At 47.4% G+C, this 25,167-nt stretch overlaps 1 protein-coding gene across 1 annotated transcript in view; it reads left to right on the forward strand.

Annotated features, from left to right (window-relative positions):
• The window catches only part of CORIN (corin, serine peptidase), a 1,570,916-nt gene that overhangs the window by 1,253,737 nt on the left and 292,012 nt on the right, over nt 1-25,167 (forward strand). Inside the window, exon 12 of the mRNA XM_085642146.1 lies at nt 13,570-13,715. Coding sequence (XP_085498272.1) covers nt 13,570-13,715 — 146 coding nt within the window. The remainder of the gene's footprint in view (nt 1-13,569; nt 13,716-25,167) is intronic.

A 25,167-nucleotide genomic window follows, 5' to 3' on the forward strand; every position in this document is an offset into this window, starting at 1 on the left:
TGAGCAGTGGTGGCTGGCATGACTAGCGGGTGGCAGGGAGGGTGCGGGGTTGCTCAATGGTAAAAAAAAATTATGCACTTACCTTGCTGGCGGGTCCCGCATCTCTGCTCCTTGCTCCTGCTATCCTCGTGAGACAGGAAGCCAGGAAGGACAGCCAGGCTCCCCTGACCAATCAGAACGCTGCAATGCAGCGTTGTGATTGGTTTTAAGTGTCATGGTTTGACGCTTAACCAGGGAATGGAGGCCTGGGCTTGTTCTCCACACAGGCTGTAATGCAGCCTGAATGGAGAACGGGGAAAGTGTGCATGACTGGATTGGGCGGCCCAAGAGGGCCGACCAAATAGTCATTGCGCACATAGGAGTAGCAAACCACTCCTTCCCTGCCCTGCTCCGTAAGCAGAGCAGCAAAGGAAACATACGCCCGCAAAGGAAACATAAAATGATAATAACTCTAAGTTATTATCATTTTATATTTCCTTTATTTTACACTGTTCAAAAGCAATGGGGCGACACTCCTCCAACATGGTGGAGAGCCACCACTGCTCGTGAGTGCAAATGAGCAGCGTTGTCTGTCTTTTATTTCCAGACATCGTAGAAATGAAAGAGAACAATGGTGTGTAGTTCCATTTGACATCTAACTCGGAGTCCGAGTGTCGCCCTAAAGCAGTGCTGACATCACACAGGTTTCTCAAGATGGCAAATACTCACTGGAGGCTGGAAATGAATGGTAGCTTGCTGAGTTTGTTACAGGGGTTGATTATGCAACCCTGCTGCAAATCGGCTCCCAGTAAGTAACAAAATCGGCCCCCACCCCTCCAGCCTCCCTAGGAAATGTCCAGTTGCCAGTACTGCCAGTCTGGCCATGATGGGCTCCCACCCTACCATTCTCATGCTTCTTCAGCTGTCCATTAGATATGGGGTAACCACTGATTGTGTGCCAGTGGAGCTTGCATTGACCCCTCCTGTGCACAATCTTTGATGGTGTCTCGTCCGCCATAGGGTCACCACCTTTTGTGCAGCTGTATGTTCACACCTCCAACTGCAGACAAGCAAGAATGTACTCCTGGAGTACAGGCCAGGTAGTACAAAGCACTATTGGTTGCAGGTTTCGGATCCCACAAAATTGTGCCATTCCCTTCAAGGGAGCAGCAGTTGGGGGAAGGTGAGGAGAGTTCGAACTCCAGGGAATTGCATAGTTGCCTGGCAAGTTGGAGACTGTCCCAGGTAATATTGTTGCAGAAACTGTCCCTCTTTATTACACACAGGTACACAAATAAGAACTTTCTATCTGCAGAAGCCCTGTGCTGCAAAGTGTCCTGGGATTTTTTTTTTCCAAATGTTGCCAACTATGGAATTGTAGTCCTCCAAAGCTGCAAGTGCATGTGAAGTTCAAGCTTATGGAGCTTCCTTGTCTGCTGAAGAATGGTCCAGCACCCAGTAGAAGAGTAACGCTGAAGCCACGACAGTAAGCTGTTCCTGCATCAGACTAGTAAGTGTCTGCGCGGCCACAGCACAAGGATTGATAGCAAAAACTGGGATGGGTTGGGCAGCAGATAGGTGACCCTGCTGGAAATATTGGGATACACTAAGTGCACTCAGGGAGTTAAGTCTCTTCAGAGCCATCTGTAGAAATCCGAAGGTCTTAAGTTTGAATTCCAGCAAAGCAGTCCGTTCTTCTGAGGCTAGTGAACTGAGCACTCTAAAGTGGTTCATAGTAAACATCCGATATTAACTGCGCTTTGAAATGCCAGAGGTGCTGTATAATGTGCTGTATAAAAAGCAAAATATTAGGTATTAATATTTTGCAAGACCTTTAAAGGGTATGCTCGCCACCTCTGTATTCCCCACTTTGATGAAAAAGAAGCTTTTAGAACAGTGATCCCTTTATTTCGATTCCATGGTGACATCTTGTAATCAAATTGTAAGAAAAGCGCTTGAAGGAACGATTGACAAAACATGCTCAAAACTAAGCCGATGATCTACAGTGAGATACTTATTACTCTAAAAAACGTTTTTCGAGGCAGGTGCCTCTGTCACCTCACCCTGTCGATGCGGATTGTCCTCACTATGCTGCATTGTAAGGTCAGAATATTTCTAAAATATCTACTCTTGTTTTTTTTCACCTAAATTTGGAAAAAGGTTTTCTAAGTGAAGACTGCTCTTACCCTAGATTCCTAATAAGTAAGGGGTTGATGTACTTTTACATACATCTCAGATCTTTTTAGCTTGTATCCGAATAATACAAGTGTTTGTGGTGTAGGAAGTGTAGGAAGTGTAGGAAAATGAACCAAAAATCCTATTCCTAATTTTCGCAAGGATTAAAGCCCATATTCCAACTTTTTGGAGTGGCAAGGGCATTTTACTACGTGAATCAGGTACCATGGGGGTATGTTAGAGCGTTTGGTTGATCACACAATGAATTCTTGTGAATAAATCAGAGAAATAACTCTCCAATTCTACAGCCTTTCCAGCTGCAATACTTCTAGAAAAGACACGATCTTGCTGTAATGGTTTCCATTGGAATTGTTTCACATTGAACAGTTTCCTAATGTAAATAAAACACTCTGTTTTATAGCCAAGTGGGAAGTCTGGTTTTGCTGTTTCTAGTAAAATCAAATCCTTGGCTAAAAGTGGAAAACACTTGAAGCAAGTGTTACATCCTGGTGAATTCCTCTATATATAAAAGGTAAGTACATTGCTAGTTAGTTATTTATATTCAATTGACAGTAACCGTTGCTGCCGCCAACTCACTTGCTTTTCCTATTACAGTGGAGTGCCAGTACAGTAAAGAAGATATCACCCATCTATCAATTAATTAGCATTTGATTTGGATAGTTATATCCCTTATCTGTGCATATTCAAATAGTGTGTGTTGAACTTGGCCCTTTCTGCAGGGTCATCCCCAGACATTTGCCTTCACCCTCCTGTTTTCTGAATCCATTTTTGTTGGCTTTAGGACTCTGCGCACTTTACCACTGACAACTTGTGCTAAAGTGCTTCGGGTTTCTCCTTATACATGGTGAATGTGGCTCACACCCACTTGGCACGTTTAATCTACTTGTAAGCTCATAGTAAAGTGGTACTACATGTACCCGGGCACTGTAAATTAGACGCTATGAGTGGGCCTGTAGAACTCACTGTGCCACCCACCTATTTATTATTTTCCCGGCAGTAACCCGAACGACGGTAAGACGTCGTTCCAACGCCTCCAACTTATGGAAACAATCGAAAAGGAAAATTAACCTGTTATATCAGAAAACCGCCATCAATGCGGATCGCTATACTGGTTTCCATTTTGGAGATCGATTAATCAAATATCAGATTTTAAGCATGCTACAGATTGCTGCCTAAAACACCTAAGAAACGATATCAGACTCCTATAAGTGTCCATCATTACGACACACTGCTTGCACCCAAAAGAAAAGGTTCCAAACTATAATTGAACATTAAATGGAATACAATACTCAGTGGCGCAGTAATCCCTTGGCCATAGGACATAAAGATTTGTGGCTTTTCCTGACGAAGGCGTGCTTTACACCAAAACGCGCGTCAAAGATTACGTTTGCTGCCACGAAATTGTCTCTTTTTAGATTGTTTTTATTGAAAACTTCTTTGTAAATGATAATGAAACGGTATGTTGAAATGTAAAATGGTGTTTTATATTGTGTACCATAACACTGAACATTGACTCTTGAAGAATACATTTTTCTATTTTTTTAATTACTTTGTTGTTACACTTAGTTACTTCAACCAGACACACAAAATAAGAAATGTTCTATATAATTATTGCCTAGGACTTTAATTTTCATTGTGTATTGCCCTGTCCTAGGAATTGTATTTCCATTGTACCAGGGGGTTCTTGTTACCTACAAGGGACTTGGCCTTTTCTGCAGGGTCATCCCCAGACATTTGCCTTCACCCTCCCGTTTTCTGAATTCATTTTTGTTGGCTTTAGAACTCTGAGCACTTTACCACTGACAACTTGTGCTAAAGTGCTTCGGGTTTCTCCTTATACATGGTGAATGTGGCTCACACTCACTTAGCACGTTTAATATACTTGTAAGTTCATAGTAAAGTGGTACTACATGTACCCAGGCACTGTAAATTAGACGCTATGAGTGGGCCTGTAGAACTCACTGTGCCACCCACTGAAGTAGCCTTTTAAAACATATCTCAGACCTGCCATTGCCGCCTGTGTGTGCAGTTTAAACTGCTATTACGGTCTAGTAAAAACATTTCCCAAGCCTAAACCTTCCTTTTTAATATATATACATGTCACCCCAATAGTAAGCCCTAAACAGCCCATATGGCAGGGTGCAGTCTATTTAAAGAGATGGGTATGTACTTTTATTAACATGTACATATCCTGGTAGTAAAAAACTCATAAATGTATATTTAACTACTGCAAGGCCTACCTTTCCCAAAGGATAACATTTGGCTAACATATTACATTTAATAAGAGATAACTTTCAATTGGGAGCAGGTATGAATGTAGAATTTGGTGAATAAAGAATTGAAATTTAAAACCCTCTTCATTAGTGACGCCGTATTTCAAGTCACAATACTAAGAAATGTAAATTTTCGAAAGTTGCCATTTTCTTGTCCCCAACGTTTTGTGCCTGCATTTATTATTAGTTTCTTACAAGCATACACCACAAATTTATCAAGCATTCATAATGCCAGTAGGTCTGGCTTTTCAATGAAAGTGTGTCCTCAGGCAATTATGGGTTTAGGCATTCAAAAGTCATTATACATGCACTCTGTCACTCCACACTCATGCATCTATTTATCCACTGACCCATTCTTGTATTAATCCACTTCCACAAACACAATAAGTTCACACACAAACTCTACAACAAATGCAAGATAAATTAAAAGAATACATGTAGGCCACCTAAACATGGCAGGCAATAAAAAGTCAAATTAAACATATGGTATTGTACAGAGTGTTTTCAATGTTTTGGAGTTCCAGTGTGGAACCAATGTGCTGGCCATCTCAGGATTGATAACACGGTGAAACTATGGACAATACTATTCCATGGCAGTGGCCTTGTCTACAGTTAAATTACATGCAAATCGTGCTGAGAACCTCGGTAAAGCCATGGTACCACTGTGCTACAGAAAAAAAATATTTTTCATTTGACCCTGGGGTGTCCCTCTTTTATGCCCCCCACAAGTCCAGGGGCCAAGGACTTTTCCCTTATTTGTATTTGTTATCGACGACACTGTAACTGAGTAAAGGTTTTGCTTTCCTCAAAATTTGGTGTAATTCTGTTCAGCTGTTTGGGCTGTAGCAGTCTTTAAAGTTCCTATGGGAAAAACACATTTCGGGACCCCACTTTTTCTCAGTATCAAATTAACAGATCACCCCTCAACTTTACATAAAAAAGAGCTGAGGCGTTTGAAACTTTTTTTGGAAAGTTTTGTGAAGATTTTCAAACAGTGCCAAAGTTTGTAGCAAACCAAAAGATCAATTTTCTATGGAAACCTGGTCCTAACTATAACTGCATATTGGCAACTGTCTAGGGAGAACCATTTCACTGGGTGACATTAACTCCTGTCACTTTCAGTACTTATAAGTGGCAAAAGTGTGGTTTTGATGTGCTATATACAAGCAAGTTAAGATGCTATATAAAAACAAATTAGGATGCTACAAACTTATTATAAGCAATGGTCACAAAAAGTCTCAGTCTATTAGGCCATCTGCCTGTTTTTGAATCAATTTTTCCTGTTTAATATTAATAACAGTGTTGAAATGGTTAGGAACATCTGTGAAATACTTGGTCCTGGACCAAGAGATGCATAAGTTAGTCCATTGGTTGTATCTATATTGGACTGAGGAACAGTCCAACTCGGGGCGTGGCTTGGCCGGCTGCAAGATGGCCACACTCTAAGTGGGCTCTGCCGGCCACGCTAACAATCCAACATCATCCTGCAGACCACCACACTGTACCTGCTCTTGGACTGCTTTTCCCAACTGGGCAATACCTGAGGTGAAGATTGATCCTGCTCTCGCCTCCCGACGACGACTTGGATCCGAGTTCCACCACCCGACTGCTGCGCTGGGCTCACGCCTCGAGGCCGCCCTGGCTCGGCCCTCCTTCCTCTGCTGCTGAGCTTGGCCCTGGGTGCTCCTCCTTGCCGGCGGGGCACTGGCGGACTCCATGCTGCTTGGTCCGGCGAGTCGCGCAGCCGCTGCGGCCTGCTCTGGTGGGGTTGGGGACCCGTAAACTGCACCGGCTGGCCCAGGCCCCTGCGACCTGGGCGCCCACTTCTCTCGCCACATCCTCCGGCGCCTGGTGGTACCCGGGCCCGGTGTCGGAAGCGACGTGCCCCCCGCGTCTCCCCGCTGATGTGGTCCCGGACTGGCGCACGCTCCCTGCCTCTCCTGGCCTCCTACCTACTGGGTTGTGCCTCCCCGCTGATTGTGTCCAGCCGGCGTCTCTGCCCTGGCCTCTGCACTCCACGGCCAGACGTGCCCGGACTCCGCTGCTCCTTGTGCCTGTATTCTGGCTGCCGCCGGGGGACTGAGGATTGCCTCCAGCTCTACTTCAGAGCACCTTGTCTGTGGTTCGGTGCTGTTCTCGGCCCTGTGGGCCTGTCCCTGGCTCGGGGCTGGCCGCGAGGCCTACCAGCTTTGCCCGCTCTACCTCCGCTGCTCTCCCTCTGCCGTCAGCTCCTGGTGCTACCTCTGCTGCTGGGCCGTGCCAGCCCTGGTCCTTACGTGCTGCCGTCTACTGACCTGGAGCCTGCGCCTCTACACTGGCCGGTCTTGCTTCAGCCCGGGGGCCCGTGCGGTGTCTGCCGGGACCGGCTGCCTCGTGGCACCTAGATGACTGTCCTGCACCTTGGGTGTCCGCATCTGCGGCCCTAATCCAAGGCGCCCGTTTGTCTTCCTCTTCTTGGGTGCCTCGTCGGAGTGGGCCTCCTCACACTAACTCATGCCCTGCTCTCCCTCCCTGACCTCCGGCTCTGCCCCGCCGTTGCTTGTTCAGCGGGGCGGGCTCTGCGCCTGAAGGTCACCTGTTCCTTGAGGGAGTCTTCCCGTCTTCGCCTTTGGACCCAGTTGAGCGCTGCTCTGGCTTTTCCTGGCTGTGCTGCCTTCATATTGCGCTCTCTGTCTGCCGGCCTCTTCGCTGCCATCCCAGCACTCATTGTTGGTGTGGGCCGGCCGCGGCTGCCCCCCAGTAGCGGCCTTCCGGCAGTTCTTCCTCGGCTAACTACACCTGCTGTGGGGTGATTGTCTGCCCGCCACGCCCTAGGCCGCTGCCTCCCTTGGCCGCCTCTCCCCCTCCCTGCTCCTGCAGACTGGATTGACCATCATGGGGAGGACAGACCCTAGGCAGCCCAAAATCGCCTTTGATCAGCGGAGAACGACTCGCCAGGACGGCGCTGTTTCGGATGGTGGTGATAGTGCGACCACCATGGATGCGCCTCGGCCCGTGATGATGACCTGAAGGCCATCATGCTCGATGTAAAATCGACGGTCATTGGAATCGCAGCCCAACTGGACCAACTCTCTGCTCGTCTGGACTCGGTAAAGGCCTGTGTGGACTCTCACATCACTCGCCTCCTCCACGTCGAGTCCAGGGTCTCTGACATCGAGGATTCCGCCACCCAGGACCATCACAAACTGCTACAGATTAATAAAATCCTGGAGGTCATCCGGAACAAAAATGAGGACTTGGAGGTGCGCTCTCGTCGGAGCAACCTCCGTATAATGGGCGTGCCGGAGTCCACCAATATTTCCAGCATGGAGGACTTTGTGGAGCAACGAGTCAAAGAACTCTTCAGTGCCATTCTCTCCTCAATTTTCATAGTTCAACTCGCACACCGCTCCCTTGGCCCACGCCCAGGCCCTGGATTGCCCCCTCGTCCCATTATTGCAAAAATCCTCAATTTTAGAGACCGGGACGCCATTCTTCAGGCCGCTCGCGACTTGGGCAAAATCAACCACCAAAGGAAAGGAAACTCTCTGTCATTTTTCCCCGACTATACCCCCACTGTCCAGGCTGCCCGTCGTGCATTCCTCTGTGCAAAGCGGATCCTACAGAAACATGAGGTGTGCTATTCACTGGCCTATCCGGCTAAGCTGAGAGTCCGGCAGGGCGCAAAAACGCTTGTATTCCCTGATCCTAAAGACGCCCTCGCATTTGCTAAGAAGCTTGGCAAGTCGGCCCGTTCATCGCCCTCTGGGTCTCAGCCCATCACCTCCGATCGCCTCAGCGACAATGACTGAATAGAGCGGTGACTTTCTAGTATGTTCTTTCTCAAATGTGGTCTGTCGTTATTTCAGCTTGGCCACCCTGCTTCTCTGCAGGGGAGTACGCCGAGCTCTGCCATGCCCTCACGGGATAATTCCCTTTCTTACTGTTGCCTCCTTTTTTCCTTGTTGTGGGTTCCTGGGGCGGGTAGGGGTGGGATCTCAGCCTGATTGGGGGGTTGGTGTGGGTGGGGGGTTTGTGGGCTTTCTAGTAATGTTTTTTGGGTTGGGGGTGGGTTGGCAGGGTGGGGGGTGGTTTCCGGGGGAAAGTTCCTGACTGCATTTGCTCTGATGAGGCCCGACCAGACACAGGGTTTCGGATTGCACTTTGTTTGGGGGGTTGTGTTGGGTGGTAGTTGGGGGTTCTCTTGGGTTTTTTATTGCTTCACAGTGTTTTGCATGTTTGTTCTCGCCTTTTCCTATTAATGCTAGTATGCATCACCACACCACTGGGCCCTTCTGGGGCAGTCTGACGGTACACGGCATCCTCTTCACCCTGACATATGTTAGTCCCCCCCACAGTGCTGTCCGCTATCTGGGGCAAGTTCCCTTGATCTGGTTGTCCACGGCTGCAGATCCGTGGTGGTTCCAGTATGCATTTCACTTGCCTGCCCAGCTCCTCTTTCTATCAGGCTCAGCACGCCGGTTGGCTTGTCCCGCTCCCAGGTCCCTGGCACTGCATTACACCCTTCCTTCCAGCTTCCAACACCATGACTGACACCATCTGTGGGACCTGGAATATTAGTGGTCTCAACGATCACCGTAAAGCCAGGCTCATCCACTCACACCTTCACCGGCACAAGGTCGACATCTGCCTTCTGCAAGAAACTCATCTGCTACCTGTAACCTCCTCCAGACTACAGTCGTGTTACTGGGGCGAAACGCATTCAACTTTTTATTCCGCCTATTCCAAGGGGCTCCCGTGGTACACCACTCAAGCACTCACAGACCCTGACGGATGTTATGTTATTTTGCACAGCTCCCTATTCTCCCAATCCACGATGGTTGCAGCTCTGTACGGACCTAATTTGGATGACCCTGACTTCTTCTCTCATATCTAGCATCTTTTTTCTTCTCTGGGACCGGCTGCCATTCTTTGGGGGGGTGATTTCAATGTCACGCTTTCTGCAGCTTTGGACCGCTCTGGCCCCCACTCTTCCCACCCCTGCTCCGCCGCTCTATTACAGTCCATACTCACTGACAACTCGCTGCACGATGTCTGGCGTCACTTCCGACCCGCGAGGGTACTTGCGTCACTGGTTCTCGTGGCTGCTGGACCCGTATTGATCTCTGGGTTGCCTCTCCTGATGTCCTCACATGGCTTTCCTCCGCGACTCATCTGGCACGTACCTTTTCCGATCATGCGCCAGTCCAGTTCTACCTCCGCTTTCCTAACTTTCACCTGGTGGCTCCCCCCGAATGCCCTCCGAGATGCCGTTTTCTGTGACTAGATCCAAACAGCGATTACCAACTACTTCGACCTCAATGTCGGCTCCGTGGACTCTGCGTCTACCCTTTGGGAAGGTTTTAAGACCGTGATACGTGGCGAATGTATATCAAAACAAGCTGTGGTTCTTCGCTCCATCCGCTCCTCATTGGACAAATTGGAATCCGAAATTAAGGCTCTCGACGCTGAGCATGCGGCACACCCTTAGCCGGAGACCCTCGCGAATTTACGTGTCAAACATACTGAATTCGCCGAGGAGGCGAACAGGAAACTCTCCTTCCTTGGCAGGGAGGCCCGGGCGTGTCACTTCGTAGAGGGCGCCGGCCGGGTAAGACTCTGGCTAACCTCTTACGCCCCCCTTGTGCCGCATCATATATCACGGCTCTTTGAAATGGCGGCCCCTCCAGGACCACCTCCCCTGATGAAATCAAGGCCCGTTTTATGGACTATTACTTGCAACTCTACACCGCCGCCCCCCCCCAGCGCGAGAGGCTTTCGAACAATATTTTGATACCATCTTGTTGGTCTGGCTTGAGGACTATCATCGCAAATTCTTGGACGAGCCCTTCTCCAAGGAGGAGATACTTGCTGCCATCAATAGTTTTCCCAGTGATAAAGCCCCGGGTCTTGACGGACTCCCTGCCTCGTTTTATAAGACGTTTTCTCAACTTCTAGTGCCACACCTGGCCGCCATGTATGATTCCTTCGACAATGGCTCTTTCCCCCCCTCTCTTCGGGAGGCCATGCTCACGTTGCTGCTCAAGCCAGATAAACCAGCAGACCTTCGGGATTCCTACCGTCCCCTCTCTTTAATCAATATTGACAATAAGATATTTGCTAAATTGTTGGCCTCTCGTCTGCTCCCCCATATGCCTCTTATCGCCCTCCCCGATCAATCAGGTTTTATCCCGGGCCGTGCCACTTCTCATAATCTCAGGACAATTTTCTCGGTTCTCCACCAAATCAACCCTGGTCTTCCTGCTGTGGCGGCTTTGCTCGATGCCACAAAGGCATTCGACACACTGGAGTGGCCTTTTCTCTTTTTTCTCTTGCCACGCCTAGGTTTCAGAACCACTTTTCTTCGTAAAATTTCATTCCTCTACACCCGTCCCTCAACACGTCTTGGGATCAAAGGTTAAGTGTTAGATCCCATAGCGATTAAGCGCGGCACCGGGCAGGGCTGTCCTCTCTCTCCCATGCCCTTCGCTGTCGCAATGGAGCCCCTCGCTGCCAGGCTCCGGCAACACCATACTCAGAGGGGCATCGGTTTTTCGTCCCGCTCTCTCCTTGTCTCCATGTACGCGGATGACATCACGCTGTATGTCCACCACCTTCAAGATAACCTCAGCCCCCTTGTTTGCGAAATAATAAGATTTGGTGGATTGTCGGGCATACAGGTAAACTGGAGCAAGTCGATATTGTTCCCTCTCACAGATGCCACTCAGCCATTCACACCTGACTTCCCCTTTGTATGGGCTTCCGGTCCCACCCGCTACCTGGGAATATGGCTTAGCAGGGACATGGACCACCTTTGGAGGGCCAATTTCGGGCACTCGGTGGACTGGCTCGAGTCCAAAATTCCTCATTGGAACCGACTCCCTCTGTCCTTTGCTGGCCGTATCGCCATTGCAAAGATGGTGGTGCTTCTGAAATTCCTTAACCTTTTCCTGAATATACCCATCCCTCTTACCGCCCACTTCTTTCGTAAGCTTCGCTCTTTGATCATTTCACTTGTTAGGGCCAGCAAGCAGCCCAGGATCGCTTATGTTATCCTCTCCCTCCCTATGTCTGTTGGTGGTATGGGCTCTCCTGGTTTTAAACTGTATGCCTTAAGTGCTCAGGCTAGTTTCTTACATTTCTGGACTCACCCCGCTCCATATCAGCCGCACGTTGCTGTCGAAGCTGACCTTGCGGCCCCCTGGCCTCTGTCTACCGCCTTGTTCGCGCCGGCTAGCCGCCCACCGGGTGAGGTTGACACGGTCGAGACCCTACGCTGGGCCTGGTTGGGGCTGTGCCGTCTTTCCAACGTTCCCACGCTTTCGGCTAACCACATGCCGACTGTGCGTCATCCTGCCTTTCCTCCTTTGCAACCAACTGCCATGTCTAAACATGCCACCCGCCTGGGTCTGACGACATTGGCGGATCCTTACCTGATCTTTATACGTTTTATTCTCTCATTGCCTCCTATAGAGGATGGATACTTTGCTTTTTTATCAGCTTTGTGCTATCTGTAGGGAGCCTCACCCAACGTTTCCCCAACCTCCGCCCTTGCTGCTTGCTCTTGACTTTATATACACATCCCTTACTCCCCGAAAGCTGGTAAATAAACTATACGCCCTAACGCTGTCGACCTCCTCCATATCTACCGAGCGTGCACGGATGGCATGGGGCGCGGAACTAGGTGTGGACATTCCCCAAGCTGACTGGCTTTTATGCTGTAACCAGACTAGGAAACTGTCTCCTAACTATCATCTCCGTCTTATACATTTCAAATACTTACACAGGCTATATCGCTCCCCCGCCCAGTTGCACAAAGCGGAACTCATACCTAATGACAATTGTATGCCCTGCTCTGCCCCTGCTGCGGACTTCACGCATCTTGCTTGGTTGTGCCCCAGGGTGTGGGCCTTCTGGCTGGAGGTCTGCGCCGCCATCTCTGAGATAACCTCCACTCGGGTTGTCCCCGACCTTCCATTGTGCCTGTTGGGCTTTGTCAGGTTTTTTCCGGACGCCTCTCGCCGATTGACTGCAATGTTACTAGTCCTCGCGAGGCGCAGGGTGGCTATGTGTTGGGGTCACAGACCGGCGCCCAAGTTCACCCATTGGCTTGAAGACCCTTCGAGATGTCAGACCCTTTTATCCGAGTTCTGGGACCTGATGCCTGCAAGGTCACGTCCACCTGACATATGGGGGCCCCTTGTGACATACCTCCACTCCCGACCCCAGTTGAGCGGAGCTGCCTCTCCCGCGCTCCCCGCCGGCAATCCGCTCGCGGCGGCCGCCGGTGCTGGTCAGTGACTGCCCCCCTCCTGGACCATTTCCCCCTTCTGGCCGGGCCTGTCTTTTTCCTCACAGGGCTCTCACTATCTGCAGTGAGTTTCTTTCATTCCCATCATGTCTGCCGTGCTATACAGGTTACTTGTTACTTGTTACTATCGTGTTGGAATGCTCATATGTCTATTGTGCTTTGGAACTCGCCAGATAATTAAAATGCTCTGACCGTGTTGAAGCAAATAAAGGTTTTTGAAAACTTTAAAAAAAGGAACAGTCCAACTCAGCGGTCTACCTACCGTTATGCTGACACCTGAAAAGGTAGGTCTATACCCAGTTGTGGGACTGAATACCAATACGATAAATAAAGATCACATCCATCAGTACTGATTTCTCTGATCTGGCTTCTAGTGCAGAAATGATGCACAGACAAAATATTCTGCATAACATTTTGTATTTCAATCACCATTATTGACAATGAAATCAATAAAATGGAGGAGGTTTGTGCATCATCAGAGATGTTGAGGGAACACACAATGAAAGCTGTTTTGAGGCTCGCACCTCATTTTCTGACACTAGAATCTTATTCTGAACACAGTATTGCATCATATGTTTTATTTATTGTTGTTAGTAGTATGTTAATAACAAACATTTAGCAAAACAATTTTAAGCACAGGAGACAACTTTTTTCTGCTGACAAATTCCACTAGCAGAAAAACATTTACGACTAGTGGCCTGCACTTCTCTTACCCAAGGTGCTGTGTCCACCCTTCATACCCTTCAACGTGCATAGTTTGTCATGCTGCCACGTGCCAGCTCCTATGACCAGGCCTGTCTAACCCGCGCCTTGGTGTTCTTTCCTCTTCAGGTCTCTGTGTGAGCATTCCAAGGAGCGCTGTGAGTCTGTGCTCGGAATCGTGGGGCTGCAATGGCCAGAAGACACCGACTGCACCCAATTTCCAGATGAGAATAAAGACAATCAAACGTGCCTGATGCCTGATGAAGCTGTAGAAGGTACTGAGTTTTCTTAGCCAACAAAATACACATTCAGCCACTCTTCTTTCTCTACGGTATCCTAAATCGTAGAACTTTTCTCATGAAAAGTGGGGAAATGGTTTGTTTTGAGATTATTCTAGCTTGTGATTATTAAATGTATATTGAACATATGTATTTTATGCTTTTGATGACAGTACAAATAATCTGGAACAATTGAGTTTGATTTTCAGAAATTTCTCATTACAAAAAGGAGGAGGTACCATGGTCTCGAAAGTCATGGGCTTTACAGGGCCACCAATCATGCCATGTCAGTGTTGCGTTCCATCTGCAAGCGCCCCCACAGTTATTGCACATAAACATAATCTATGCATGCACACTCTCAAAGTATGATAAGCCTCCCTTGTAGGAAGGTAGGATCCTTCTTAATGATTACCCCTACTTTTTGCCTGGTGCTATGCTGGTTTTTGATTAGTCTGACTGGGATCCTGCTAATCAGGACCAAGTCTATCTGCTTTCTCCCTATATTGTTAAGTTCAGTACTTAGGTACACCCCAGATTGGATACTGGGGTACCCTTATCAGTCCCTAGTATATGGTACCCATGTACCCAGGGCATAGGTACCCCAGAGGTATCCCATTCAAAATGGAACTACAGGCTTGCCATTGCAGCCTGTGTAAGTTGGTGCCAGTACCACTTACTAAAGATATAGGTTTCCTATATCCAGGGTCACTGCACTAACAATCTAGAAGTTACCCCTATAGCAGGCCTTAGCAATCCTGAAGGCAGGCTGCTTGGTTCTAGGTGAGAGGGTGCCCCTGCATGAGCAGGACACCCCTGCAGCCTATTGAGTCCATTCTCCTGGGTTGTCAGTGAAGCTGCCATATACTATATACAGGGGCACCACGTAATTATGCAATGACCATCTCGAAAACGGCTGCAACGAATCCTATCATGTTTGGTATCAAATATGTTGAAATCATACCCCCACACTGTAAATATGATTCCAAGCACTGGAAGAGCCCTCCGTTAGGCTCTCAGTGTTGCTGGTGCCAACCTTCTAGACCCGGACAGCTCAAAATGGTTGTTGCCAACCAGAGACAGATTTCTGCCCTCCTGCTGCTGAGCCAAGCTCGAGCAGAGGAAGGTGGAACAATAGGCATCCTGTCACAGGGAGGTGTTACCACCTCCCAGACAGGATTTAGTGTATTGGGACCGGGTGGAAGCGTTTGACAGTGCCACAAAGTGTGCATGAGGGGCACATTTGGTGTCCCCATGCATAGTCCAGTTCAAACCAGTCCTTGGAGCCGTTGGCTCCCGCTGTGGCCCGAAACTGGACAAAGGACATGGGAGTAACCTCCCCTCTGTCCTGACCCTCCCCAGGGAAGGTCCCCTAAATCCTCCCAACCCTTTCCCTAGGGTACTTAAGGGCTTACCTAGGTGTAGGTCCCTAGATTGGTCGTGGAATGAGATTCAGATCAGACACCACTTCTACTGCTACCGTCTGGGCACTCTGGACTTCCCTGGACTTCGTTTGGGCCTGACTTTGTCTCCCTTCCAGTCTGCTGCATTGTCTGTGCCTGTGCATCATACAGGAACCTTCCAAGCCCTGTGAAGCATCAAAGACACTTGAAGGAATCTCCCTTGGATTGAAGGAGTCACTCCCCTGCATTCGCAGGCACCACAACTAAGTCGACCAGTCTGCTGATCCTGATCTCCTCCAGACTCCGAGGGCTCTTCAACACTGGTGGTGGTTTTCCACAGCTTCAGAGGTCTGCCCTGCCCTCTCACCAAGTTTGAGGCCAGTTTCACTCGTGGGGATGCAATAACCGAACCCCTGTAAACAGCGTCAACTAGCAGTTGCAAAGGCTTGTTGACTTCTTTCCAAGGAGATCTTCGGGCTCCAAGTAGCTCCAACCTCAAGCACCTCCAATGACCACAATCTCCAGTCACACCGCATCAGGTGCATCGTGGCCTGCATCTTTTGGTGAGCTGCATGAGGTCCTCTCGCGACTCCAGTGCCTCCAGCCTGTGGGTCCATTGGAGGTTCACACTTGTTACTTTTGGTCTTCCCTGATTGCTGGGAGCCTGCCCTGACTTCCCTGCTTTTGGTGAGTACCCTGGACCTTGCTGGTCCCAACGTTGCTCCTTCTTTTATTCCTGCATTGGATGCATTTGCTAAGGCTTGTTGGTGCTCCCACCGGACACCGACGCCTCAGCACTCAACATTCTTCATGAAACAGCTTGTGCGTGGCTTCTGGTTCTCCTCAGCATCACCTGGTCATCACAGCTGCAGAGTCAAGGCCATCGTTATCTGTCCTGCAACACCCGACATCGGGGGGGCATATGTCTTCCAAGTCTCCTGGTCAGTCCTTAGTGACATAGACTATGTCCCCTCTGCTTGCAGGTACCTCTCATCTAGAATCCACCTTCAGATTCCATCGGACACTTATTCCTTCTGCAACAGCGGCCCTTTACTGAAGTCCTCCATTGGGTTCGACAGCGGTTTCCTACACCACTTCACACGTATGCACCCGGCCTCCCTGGTGTAGGTAATGTGGGTACTTGGGTATCCACGGGTAGGGTAGCTCTCCAACCTTCTGTCTTCCACAGGGTTTCTTCATGGTCCACTGGGAAGGGTCCTTAATCTCTAAAAATCCAACCACGACTTGCGCACAGAATTGTACAGAGGACGCGGTGGTGTTTGCACACTGCACACTCTCTCTGTGGGGTCCCTATCTACTCACCTGGGGTGGTTCTTTGGGGTCCCAGCACTTCTACGTCCTCTGGACCCTGTCTTGAGCCGAGTCGGGGTTCTTATACCACTTTCTTAGTATACGTTTGGTCCCCCCTGGGGTCCAGTGTGTACTTCGTGTTATTTACTGTGTTTCTTTGCTAAAGTATTGTGTGCATTGTGTTTATCTCCATGTAGGAGATTTTGGAATGTACTAGAGAGTATTAAATAATAAATACACATTATTATAATAATAAAAGGGATCTTGTCATGCGCGAACATAGCCCAATGGGCGTCAAGGCGCCTAATTCCAAATCCAGCTCGTAACAAAGCTCCTGCAGCTCAACCTGTGTAAGCTCTGGAAAAGCACCAAGTTTTTAGGGCCTTTTTAAACAGCGCTAAAGAGGGCAGGGTCTTCAACTCTATCGGCAAGTTGTTCCAAAGTTGTGGAGCAACAACTGAAAAGGCCCTGGCTCCCCATCTGGTGAGCTTAAAGCGAGGAACAACAAGTTGAAACAACCCTGAAGAGCGCAGAGGCCGTGAGGGGCGGTAACGAGTAAGCAGAGAGCTGATAGCGCCTTTAGATTCATCCTCCAGTGCTCTATATGTCAAACACAGAATTTTAAAATAAATTCTGTGCTGAATAGGCAACCAGTGAAGGTCTCTCCTCGCAGCAGTAGCAGAAGAAGCCCTGGAAAGATCCAGGACAAAACGTGCGGCAGCGTTCTGCACGATTTGCAGTCGATGTATAAGGCCCTTGTTGGCTTCCATGTAAAGAGAGTTGCAATAATCCAACCTGGAACCAACAAGGGCGACTGCAATCTGCTTACGAGCTTGAGGTGACAAATAGCTGCGAATTCTATTGAGCGTCCTGATCACGCCCCAGCAGGTCGAAACAGTCCGATTCACCTGTAGGGACATCGAGAGTGAGGTGTCGAACATTACACCCAGATTTCTGCCAGATTGAGATGGGGTCGGGCAAATGCCAAGAGAGGGAGGCCACCACTCACTCGACCAAATCTCTTGGTCCTTCCCGAAGATCAAGACCTCAGTCTTGTCGCCATTTAGCTTCAAGGAGTTGGCAACCATCCAGTCTGCAACATGTTGCATGCAGGACCTGAAGCTAAAGGCAGATGTTATGACAGAGGATTGAGTCAGCGAGACCATAATCTGGGTGTCATCGGCGTATGATATCACCTCCATCCCCTGCGATCTTACTAGTCTAGCAAGGGGGGCCACGTAGATATTAAACAGGGTGGGACTTAATGCCGACCCCTGTGGCACCCCACATTGCAGAATACTTGGTGTGGTTCTTTTCACTTAATGTATACTATAAGATTGCATTCTGGTAAAACAAACAGCTTTACACTCCTTCTGAACTAAGCCTGAAGGCTACACTCCACAGCTACCACTTAGAGAGCTTTCTAAGGTTGTCTAAGATATCTTAAATCACCATAAGGGTTGCCTGGACTGGTGCAAGGTGCCCACTTACATTAGTGGACATCATATACCAGGCCAGCTTCTCACATCCCCAAAGAAGACTTTTCCCAAATATTTAATCACTGAAGTTAGAATGCTCCAAATTCCTTACCAGTAAACTTAATTAAGTGCAGCCCACCCCTTCCTTGTCATAGTCCTTATGAGGGCTACCCACCCTGGAAGACAGCAACCGTGCAGCCCTAATGTTACAATTCATTTTTTAACATAGGTCCCTCTCATGCCATGGTAGGAATATATGAGGATGTCCTGAAAATAACAAACAGACACAACACATCAGTGCAATACAACCAGTGGGAGAATGGACAGGAAGGACTGTCATGAGGAAAGAAAAGGTCACAATAAAATGAGGATTACCTGTGCAACAGCCCTTATCGTCGATGGCATATCAAACAGAGACAGAGGTTTATTGACTGACAGGACCCACAAGGGAATCTACAGGGAACATACAAGAAGGTGCAATGCAAACATAGCATTGAGAACAACGCCAAACAGTTTTTATCCCCAGGTAAGACAAACTCAGGAGGCAGCATCACCAACAAGGAAGCAGCGGCAGAATATAAAAAGGCAATGAAAAACTAAGAGAGTGTCCGAAAGCAACAAGAAATCAGCGCATCCAGGAAAAAGGTGAAAGAGAGAAATAACTCACCGTCACTAGCAGAAAGGGGATGGGAAATGGACCCAATGTGAGCCAGGCATAAAAAGGCAAGCATGAAATGCAAAATCCAGGCCAGACAACCAACAACAAGGCAGAACAACCGACCACAGCCCTTACAAACAGCACAAACACTACTCCACTGTTGTGGGGATTCTGCTGATGCACAGAACTATGCACAGGAAACCAGGACCTCAGTGAATTGTGGTGTACCAAAAAACTCACCTCAGAACCCAGAACCCCTATCCGACTAGCATCAGTGTCTCATTCGTTCTCCGTACTACAGCGAAGCTACCAATGATTAGACAACCCAGAACAAGCGACTTAGGGTACTCTCAGGAATGGTAGGAAACAAGAACACTCTTTCGTTTTTATTCTCATACAAGTCCACAACATGAGTAATCAGAGACACAGAAAAGTTTAAAATGTTTATTTTTAACTACGTGCTCTAAAGTGCAGTATTTTGGCTAACATAAGCAGGCAAATGATTAGAAAAAAAACAATCTGCATTGTTACAATTCCATAAAACACAAAGGGAGAAATCATGTTATAATGATAGTGGAAACAGGTCTTATAGCGCCTTGTGTACCACCCTCCCCTGGCTAGGAGCTAGTTTTATAATAATAGAAGGTCTCTAGGTTTGAACGGGGAACCCCGTACCTCCAAGATCAGTTGAGGTGAATCACATCACAGGATCAGCAACGCTCTCTGTAGATAGAAGGGTTTTCTCCAAGTGCCCGCATAATGCAAGCAATGCAGTATTAAAAGCACCAGAGTTTCAGATATTTGCAGCTGTGTGCGTGTTGTGTCTAGAGAATGGGCCGATCAACCTGAATCAACAGCATACATTGTTATTATGACCTTGAAGACTTCTGCACGCGGTGTAAGTCTAGGGATGTGAAAAACAGACCGTTCTCATGTGAAGAAAAGCAACCAGTTTTACTTACAATAACAATTACACGTAGTATCGTGTACAAAAGCGGCAAAGTGCCAAAATGGCGTTTAAACTTCTAATACGCTTATGCTAACATGGCAATGTGTGCAAGCAGAACCCTGTCTTCACTACACCACTAGTTAAAGAAATCTCAGTCAGGACAGTGCGCCAATCTGAACAGACTCTGAAATGAAACTCAAAAGCGCTAAAGTGGAACTAGCCCCGATTGAGTGACACACAAATCAAATAGCAAGGAAAAACAATCGACGTCATTTAGAGATCTTCAGGGGTCGCAGCTGCGAGACCTGGCTTGCCCCTTACTACCCATGTCACTGCCTTTGCGACCCCTGGCCTCAGAGGTGTAAGGATCGTGTCGGGAACACAGGGTAGCTCATTAGGATGCGGTTTGGAGCTCCCCTTGACTGGTTTCTGTCTATTTTTTTATTTTGCAAATAGTGAATAATTGTATTCACTATTAGTCTAATACAAAATGCAGTACATTAGCTGGCATATGACCCTATCTGGAAGCTAAGGTGAGTAAAAAAGCTGTTAAATGTATGTTGTATGCGTGCTTGCGGGTGAGAGTGTGTTTACGTGCACGAGTCTGTGAATGTGTTAGTATGTGTAAGCATGTGTGTGTGAGTCAAAGTAAAGGTCAAATGGTGTGCAATGTCACTGCCGCTACCCCCAGGCATTTTGGTGAATTGACATCCATAGGAAACACTCCAGCAGACCATGCTAGACATAGTATACTGAAATATCCAGGATTGACTTAGAGGGTGGCTTCTGCAAAATCAGTGAAGCAAGTCAGCCAAAGAAAACTCAAAAGAGGCTCAGTCTTCCAAATCACTAAGCAGGCCTAGGAACCAAGCAGGACCGAGGTGCAAGAGTGGCAGGGCAACAGAGAGAACTGGGTACAGAAGGGACAGAACCAGGGGAGCAGGAACCAAGGTCACAACTGCCACAAATACAGCCCCACAAACATCACAGCACGACCCCATCCCTACAACTTGAGGACCCCCGGAACCAAGGGGAAGGAGAACAAGTAAAACAGCCACCAACCAGAGCATGAGCGCTCAAAAAGGACTCACAGGGAAGCTGAAGAATAGACAACTCCATAAAAATATGTGGCATGACGGAACGGTTCCGTCATGAGCCACGGTTGCCGTGTGCTCATGACGGAACCGTTCCGTCATGCCACGACCGTTGGCGGCCGCTCCGCCCACGCGGCGCTGTTTCCCCGCCTGTGTGGGGGGACAACGCAACTGGGCGGAGTCATGACGGAACCGTTCCGTCATGAGCACAGCTCAACCATGGCTCATGACGGAGCGGCTCCGTCATGAGCACAGCGCCACCGTGCTGCCCCCCCGCACCCCCCCGCGCCGCGGCGGAATTCCCGCCGCGGCGAAGGGGTTAAGAAATCAAAGGAAATACATGGGAGATTCTTCACATATAGTTGTGCCTTCTAGACTTTGTTTATCTCTCTTTTCCCATGGTTTTGTCATTGAATGTCTAGAATTCTTAAAATCTCCAAAATCTGTGTGACACCTCAGTGAGGACAAGTTGTCTTATTTCCTTTATACTGACGCTCCCTGTCCCTGCTAGCATTTGTTTGTATCTTAAGAAGTCTGATCTGCTTCTTCTTGTACTTCCTCTTCCTCTTCTACTGCCTCTTGATATAATTGTTCTTATAATCAAAATGTATTATTGTTGCTGTATTTAATAATATTAATATTCATAATAATATTTTTTAATCCTCCTCCACTCCACCTCTTCAAGCCCCTCCTCCTGCTCTATTTACTATACATCTTGAGTAACCATAAAGACACGTCTGTTCATTCTTTGCTTTTCGGTATGTCCAAGGCAGGGTTTCTGGCTGGGAGTTGGTGGTCCTCTTCTTTAAGGGTTCCTCACACTTCTGTAATGAGTCATATCAAGTCGTTTTATTGTATCTGGCAATCAAGCCTTGCACCAACAGAATTGTAAGCATTGTGACAAATTTTGCAAACGTTGCATGATAAATGCATGAATGCCCTGGCAAAGAGCTCGGCGGCCCCCCCCCAAGCCCAGGGGGAAGCCAGCCGATTACTTTGCCAGGGCCGGTTTTGGTTCCCAGTCCGGCCCTGCTTCAGACATTTTTATTTAGTCCCCCCACGGTGGCAGGGCGGCGCCCATCTCGCCTGTGGACACCAGCCACCCCTATAAGTTTTCGTCAATTAACATGATCATACTCATCTGAGTTAAATACAATATCCTTGCATTTCCTTATATCCACATCAACTTTTTTCAGTAGAGCTTGCATCATTTAATTATGCAGGCATGTACTGGCCCTTTGTTGCAGGTTCATGCAACATCTGAGGAAAGAAATACACATATGACTAGCATTACTGCTAGGAGCACATAAATAGAGGCCACACTCTGGGCTCTGCATTCTTCCCCTAATACCTATAAAGCCAGACACCAGCTACAGTTCTGTTGTGTGTCGTTGTGCGTGTGTTAGTGTGCGTTTAGGACGTGCTTTAGTGTTGGATGTTTATTTTTATTATTACTTAACAATGCATGTATTTGTAACTTTCTATGTATGTTGATCTGTATTGCTTACCATTTTATAATGTAATTTGTATAGGTATCTGCAATGTACATAGCTATGATTTTTTTTACTTACATTTTAGTTTATTTACTTTGTATTGTTGTAATATGTATAGGTTTCTGTAGTGTGTAAAGATATGTGACCTTTTTGCACATTATTTTATTATGTCACTTTTTTGCATATCTAAAATGCGATGAATAGTGGGTGTATGAAATATGTGCAGATATACTAACATTTTTCTTTCAGTCATTTTTATGTGTTGGAATTTGTGTTGGTGGTGTAATTCCCTGCATTAATTGTTTTCTATTACATATCCCTTACAGTACTTGTGAGTTACCAAGTGGGTAGCAAAGGCGTGGCTGGAGTAGGTTTGAGCCTTTTTAGGCTGTGGTGTAAATGCAGGTGTAAATTTGTTGAATTGCAACTTACTTACCTCTTTGTAGGTGCGTTTTATGATTTGTGTGGGTAGATATTTCCCATTTTCCAAACCCACTGAAATTCCCACCTTTATACCTTATACACTGGACTGCGCACTCTCCATGGAGAACTCTAAACATATGGACATAAGAAATAGGACCTGCATAAGTGTTTCAGCGCTTAATTTAAGCTGGTGGGGGCCACCAGCACTCATTTTTGAGGACCAGCACTTATTTTTCCTCATCAGATGTTTTCCGAGGGCAGCAGAGGAAAAAACACACAAACAGTAAATAAGGAGAAAGAGAACAATGCTGGAGAGGCCCGTGCAGGTGGGACGGGGAGGGGAGAGCCCGACAGACGATGATGAGGCAAAATGAAATAAAAAAATAACTTTACCTTGTCGTTGTCTGTTGAGTCCCCCCTACCCCGCCACACCACTCTTACTTGCATGAGCCGCTCCTGGGAAAACGCAAAACCCTTCACTAAGGGAGAATGCATGACCTTACAAGAGTGAGATAAAGAGGCAGGGAGTGTCTGGCAGTGGATTAAAGAGGCCTGAGGTGGATTCAGCCCTGGTAGTTGGAGCTCTAACATTTATTGCGCCACCCATGGGCTTCTGAGCAGCATTTTGGGCACTGGCACTCATTATTTTACAAAGTAAGCACGGGTTCATCCAAGCCATAATTAGATACGTGAAGCATTACTACAGGAGTAATAATACACATACTGGTAAAGGCTTTTGAGTATTGGGGCGATAATGTCTCATTGTAATTCAGCTGCTCTTACACTGATTTTCCTACATATGCTGGATTACATCAATATTGTCCTTTTGTCGTAAGTAGGGCTCGCTTTTGACCTGGGATTCAAACTCCTATTACAAAACAAATATGCTGAGTTTGTCAGTGCAGCGGGATCAGTCTGTTAGGCATGGGTCACAATCTAATTTTTCTCAGATGCAGAATCTCGTTCATTTTCATTCAGAAACGTTATCTATTTTCCGACTGTTTACGTTTCTATTAATATTTTACACACTGCACGCTGCATTAAATGATAGGATCTGCCCACCTGTGTTTCCTTTATTCAAAAACATATTGGCATTTGCAAGGTCTGTTTCTGATCTGTGGAAATAATTTTTCAGATTGCGTTACCGTGCGAATGTAAACATGACTACACTTGCGTTATAACTTGAGCTTATGGAGAAAGAATGTCCCTGAAATATTATTAACTCTTATGGTGGAGCCAGAGGGACGGTTGAGAGCCGAGGTTGCATTTTCGCAGCTTTCCCCTCCGCAACCAACATAATTTCTTCACCAGGGTCCTTTATATTTCCTCATTGCTTTCAGAAATCCCACCCTTGTCTCTCCTTCTGATTTTAAACACCTTGATTGTCTCTTTGCCAGCCTCCTTTTTTTTCTATTCTCTCAAGCACAACTCGTCTGTGTTACAACAGTGACCTGCAGAGGGTAAATGATCTATCTCTGGTTAGAAGTGTTAATAGCAGAACAGTAGTTGTCATCACCGTTATGAGTTTTAGGTGACAAGGTGCTTTTTTCCTGCATGGGATGATACTCACCTGTCTTACCCATCCTTCCGCAGACTAATTTAAGATTTTGTGGATTGAGCAGAATCCTGATAGTCACCAACCGATGTATCTTGAATTCACTTTGACTCTTGATTTGATCTGCTATTGCTGTGATTAATGCAGCGCATGTGCTGTAGGGCAACACTTTAATTTCTATCACATTTTCTGGCTAGAAATAACATAATTTCCGTACCACTGGAGAATACTTTAACATCAGTCTTGGAACATCTTCTCCCGACTCACATCAGTGGCTGTCAGGAGGTGCTGATGTCAGAATACTCTTGTATTTTCACCCCGTGTGTCACAGGAGCCAGTGCATACCTACCTTTGTTCGATTGTCTGCGGCATTGCTATGGACGGAGGGCTGAACTGTGCACTGCTATGATTTAAGCCTGCCCCCAACACTGAGATCCTGTCTATGAACAAGTGACCCATGCACATAAGGCTCTACACAACCAAGGACCCGCCTACATTAACCACTGCCTGAACGTCCACCAACCACGAGAAGACTACGCTGCCTCACCCTTTCTCTTGCCTATACTTCCTGCACCTACCAAAGCAGAAGTGGAGGACGCTCCTTTCCCAACATCGCAGCAAAGACCTGGAACAGCCTCCACACATACCTACGGACCATCACCTCACTTCCAGAATTCCGAATGGCCCTCGAGACCTGGCTTTTCGAATAAGCCTTGGGGGCCTGCAAATGCCTGGATACCCTATCAGGTGATTAGCCACGCATTATAAATCCTGATTGATTGATTGACCTGCATGTTGTTTCATCATGTCTGCTCTTCTTTACCCGATCCCGGACACCTTATTACTGAGTACAAACAAATATAGTGCTGCAGCTATCAGCACAGATAGGTCGGGAGCCAAGCTTTTTGGTTGCTGTAAAATGTGACATGTACCAGTGGTGAATACAACTGCTATTTTGATGACAACTGGAGCATGTTTATGGAACGTTCATAGGAGTAAAGTGTATTTGAATTCAAATATCCACGTTTTAGATTCCGTCCAAAAGCACACATTACAAAGTTTGGTAAAAAATGAAATCCCTGTCAGTC

Source organism: Triturus cristatus, chromosome 2_2, assembly GCF_964204655.1.
Source record: "Triturus cristatus chromosome 2_2, aTriCri1.1, whole genome shotgun sequence".
NCBI classification, from domain to species: Eukaryota; Metazoa; Chordata; class Amphibia; order Caudata; family Salamandridae; genus Triturus; species Triturus cristatus.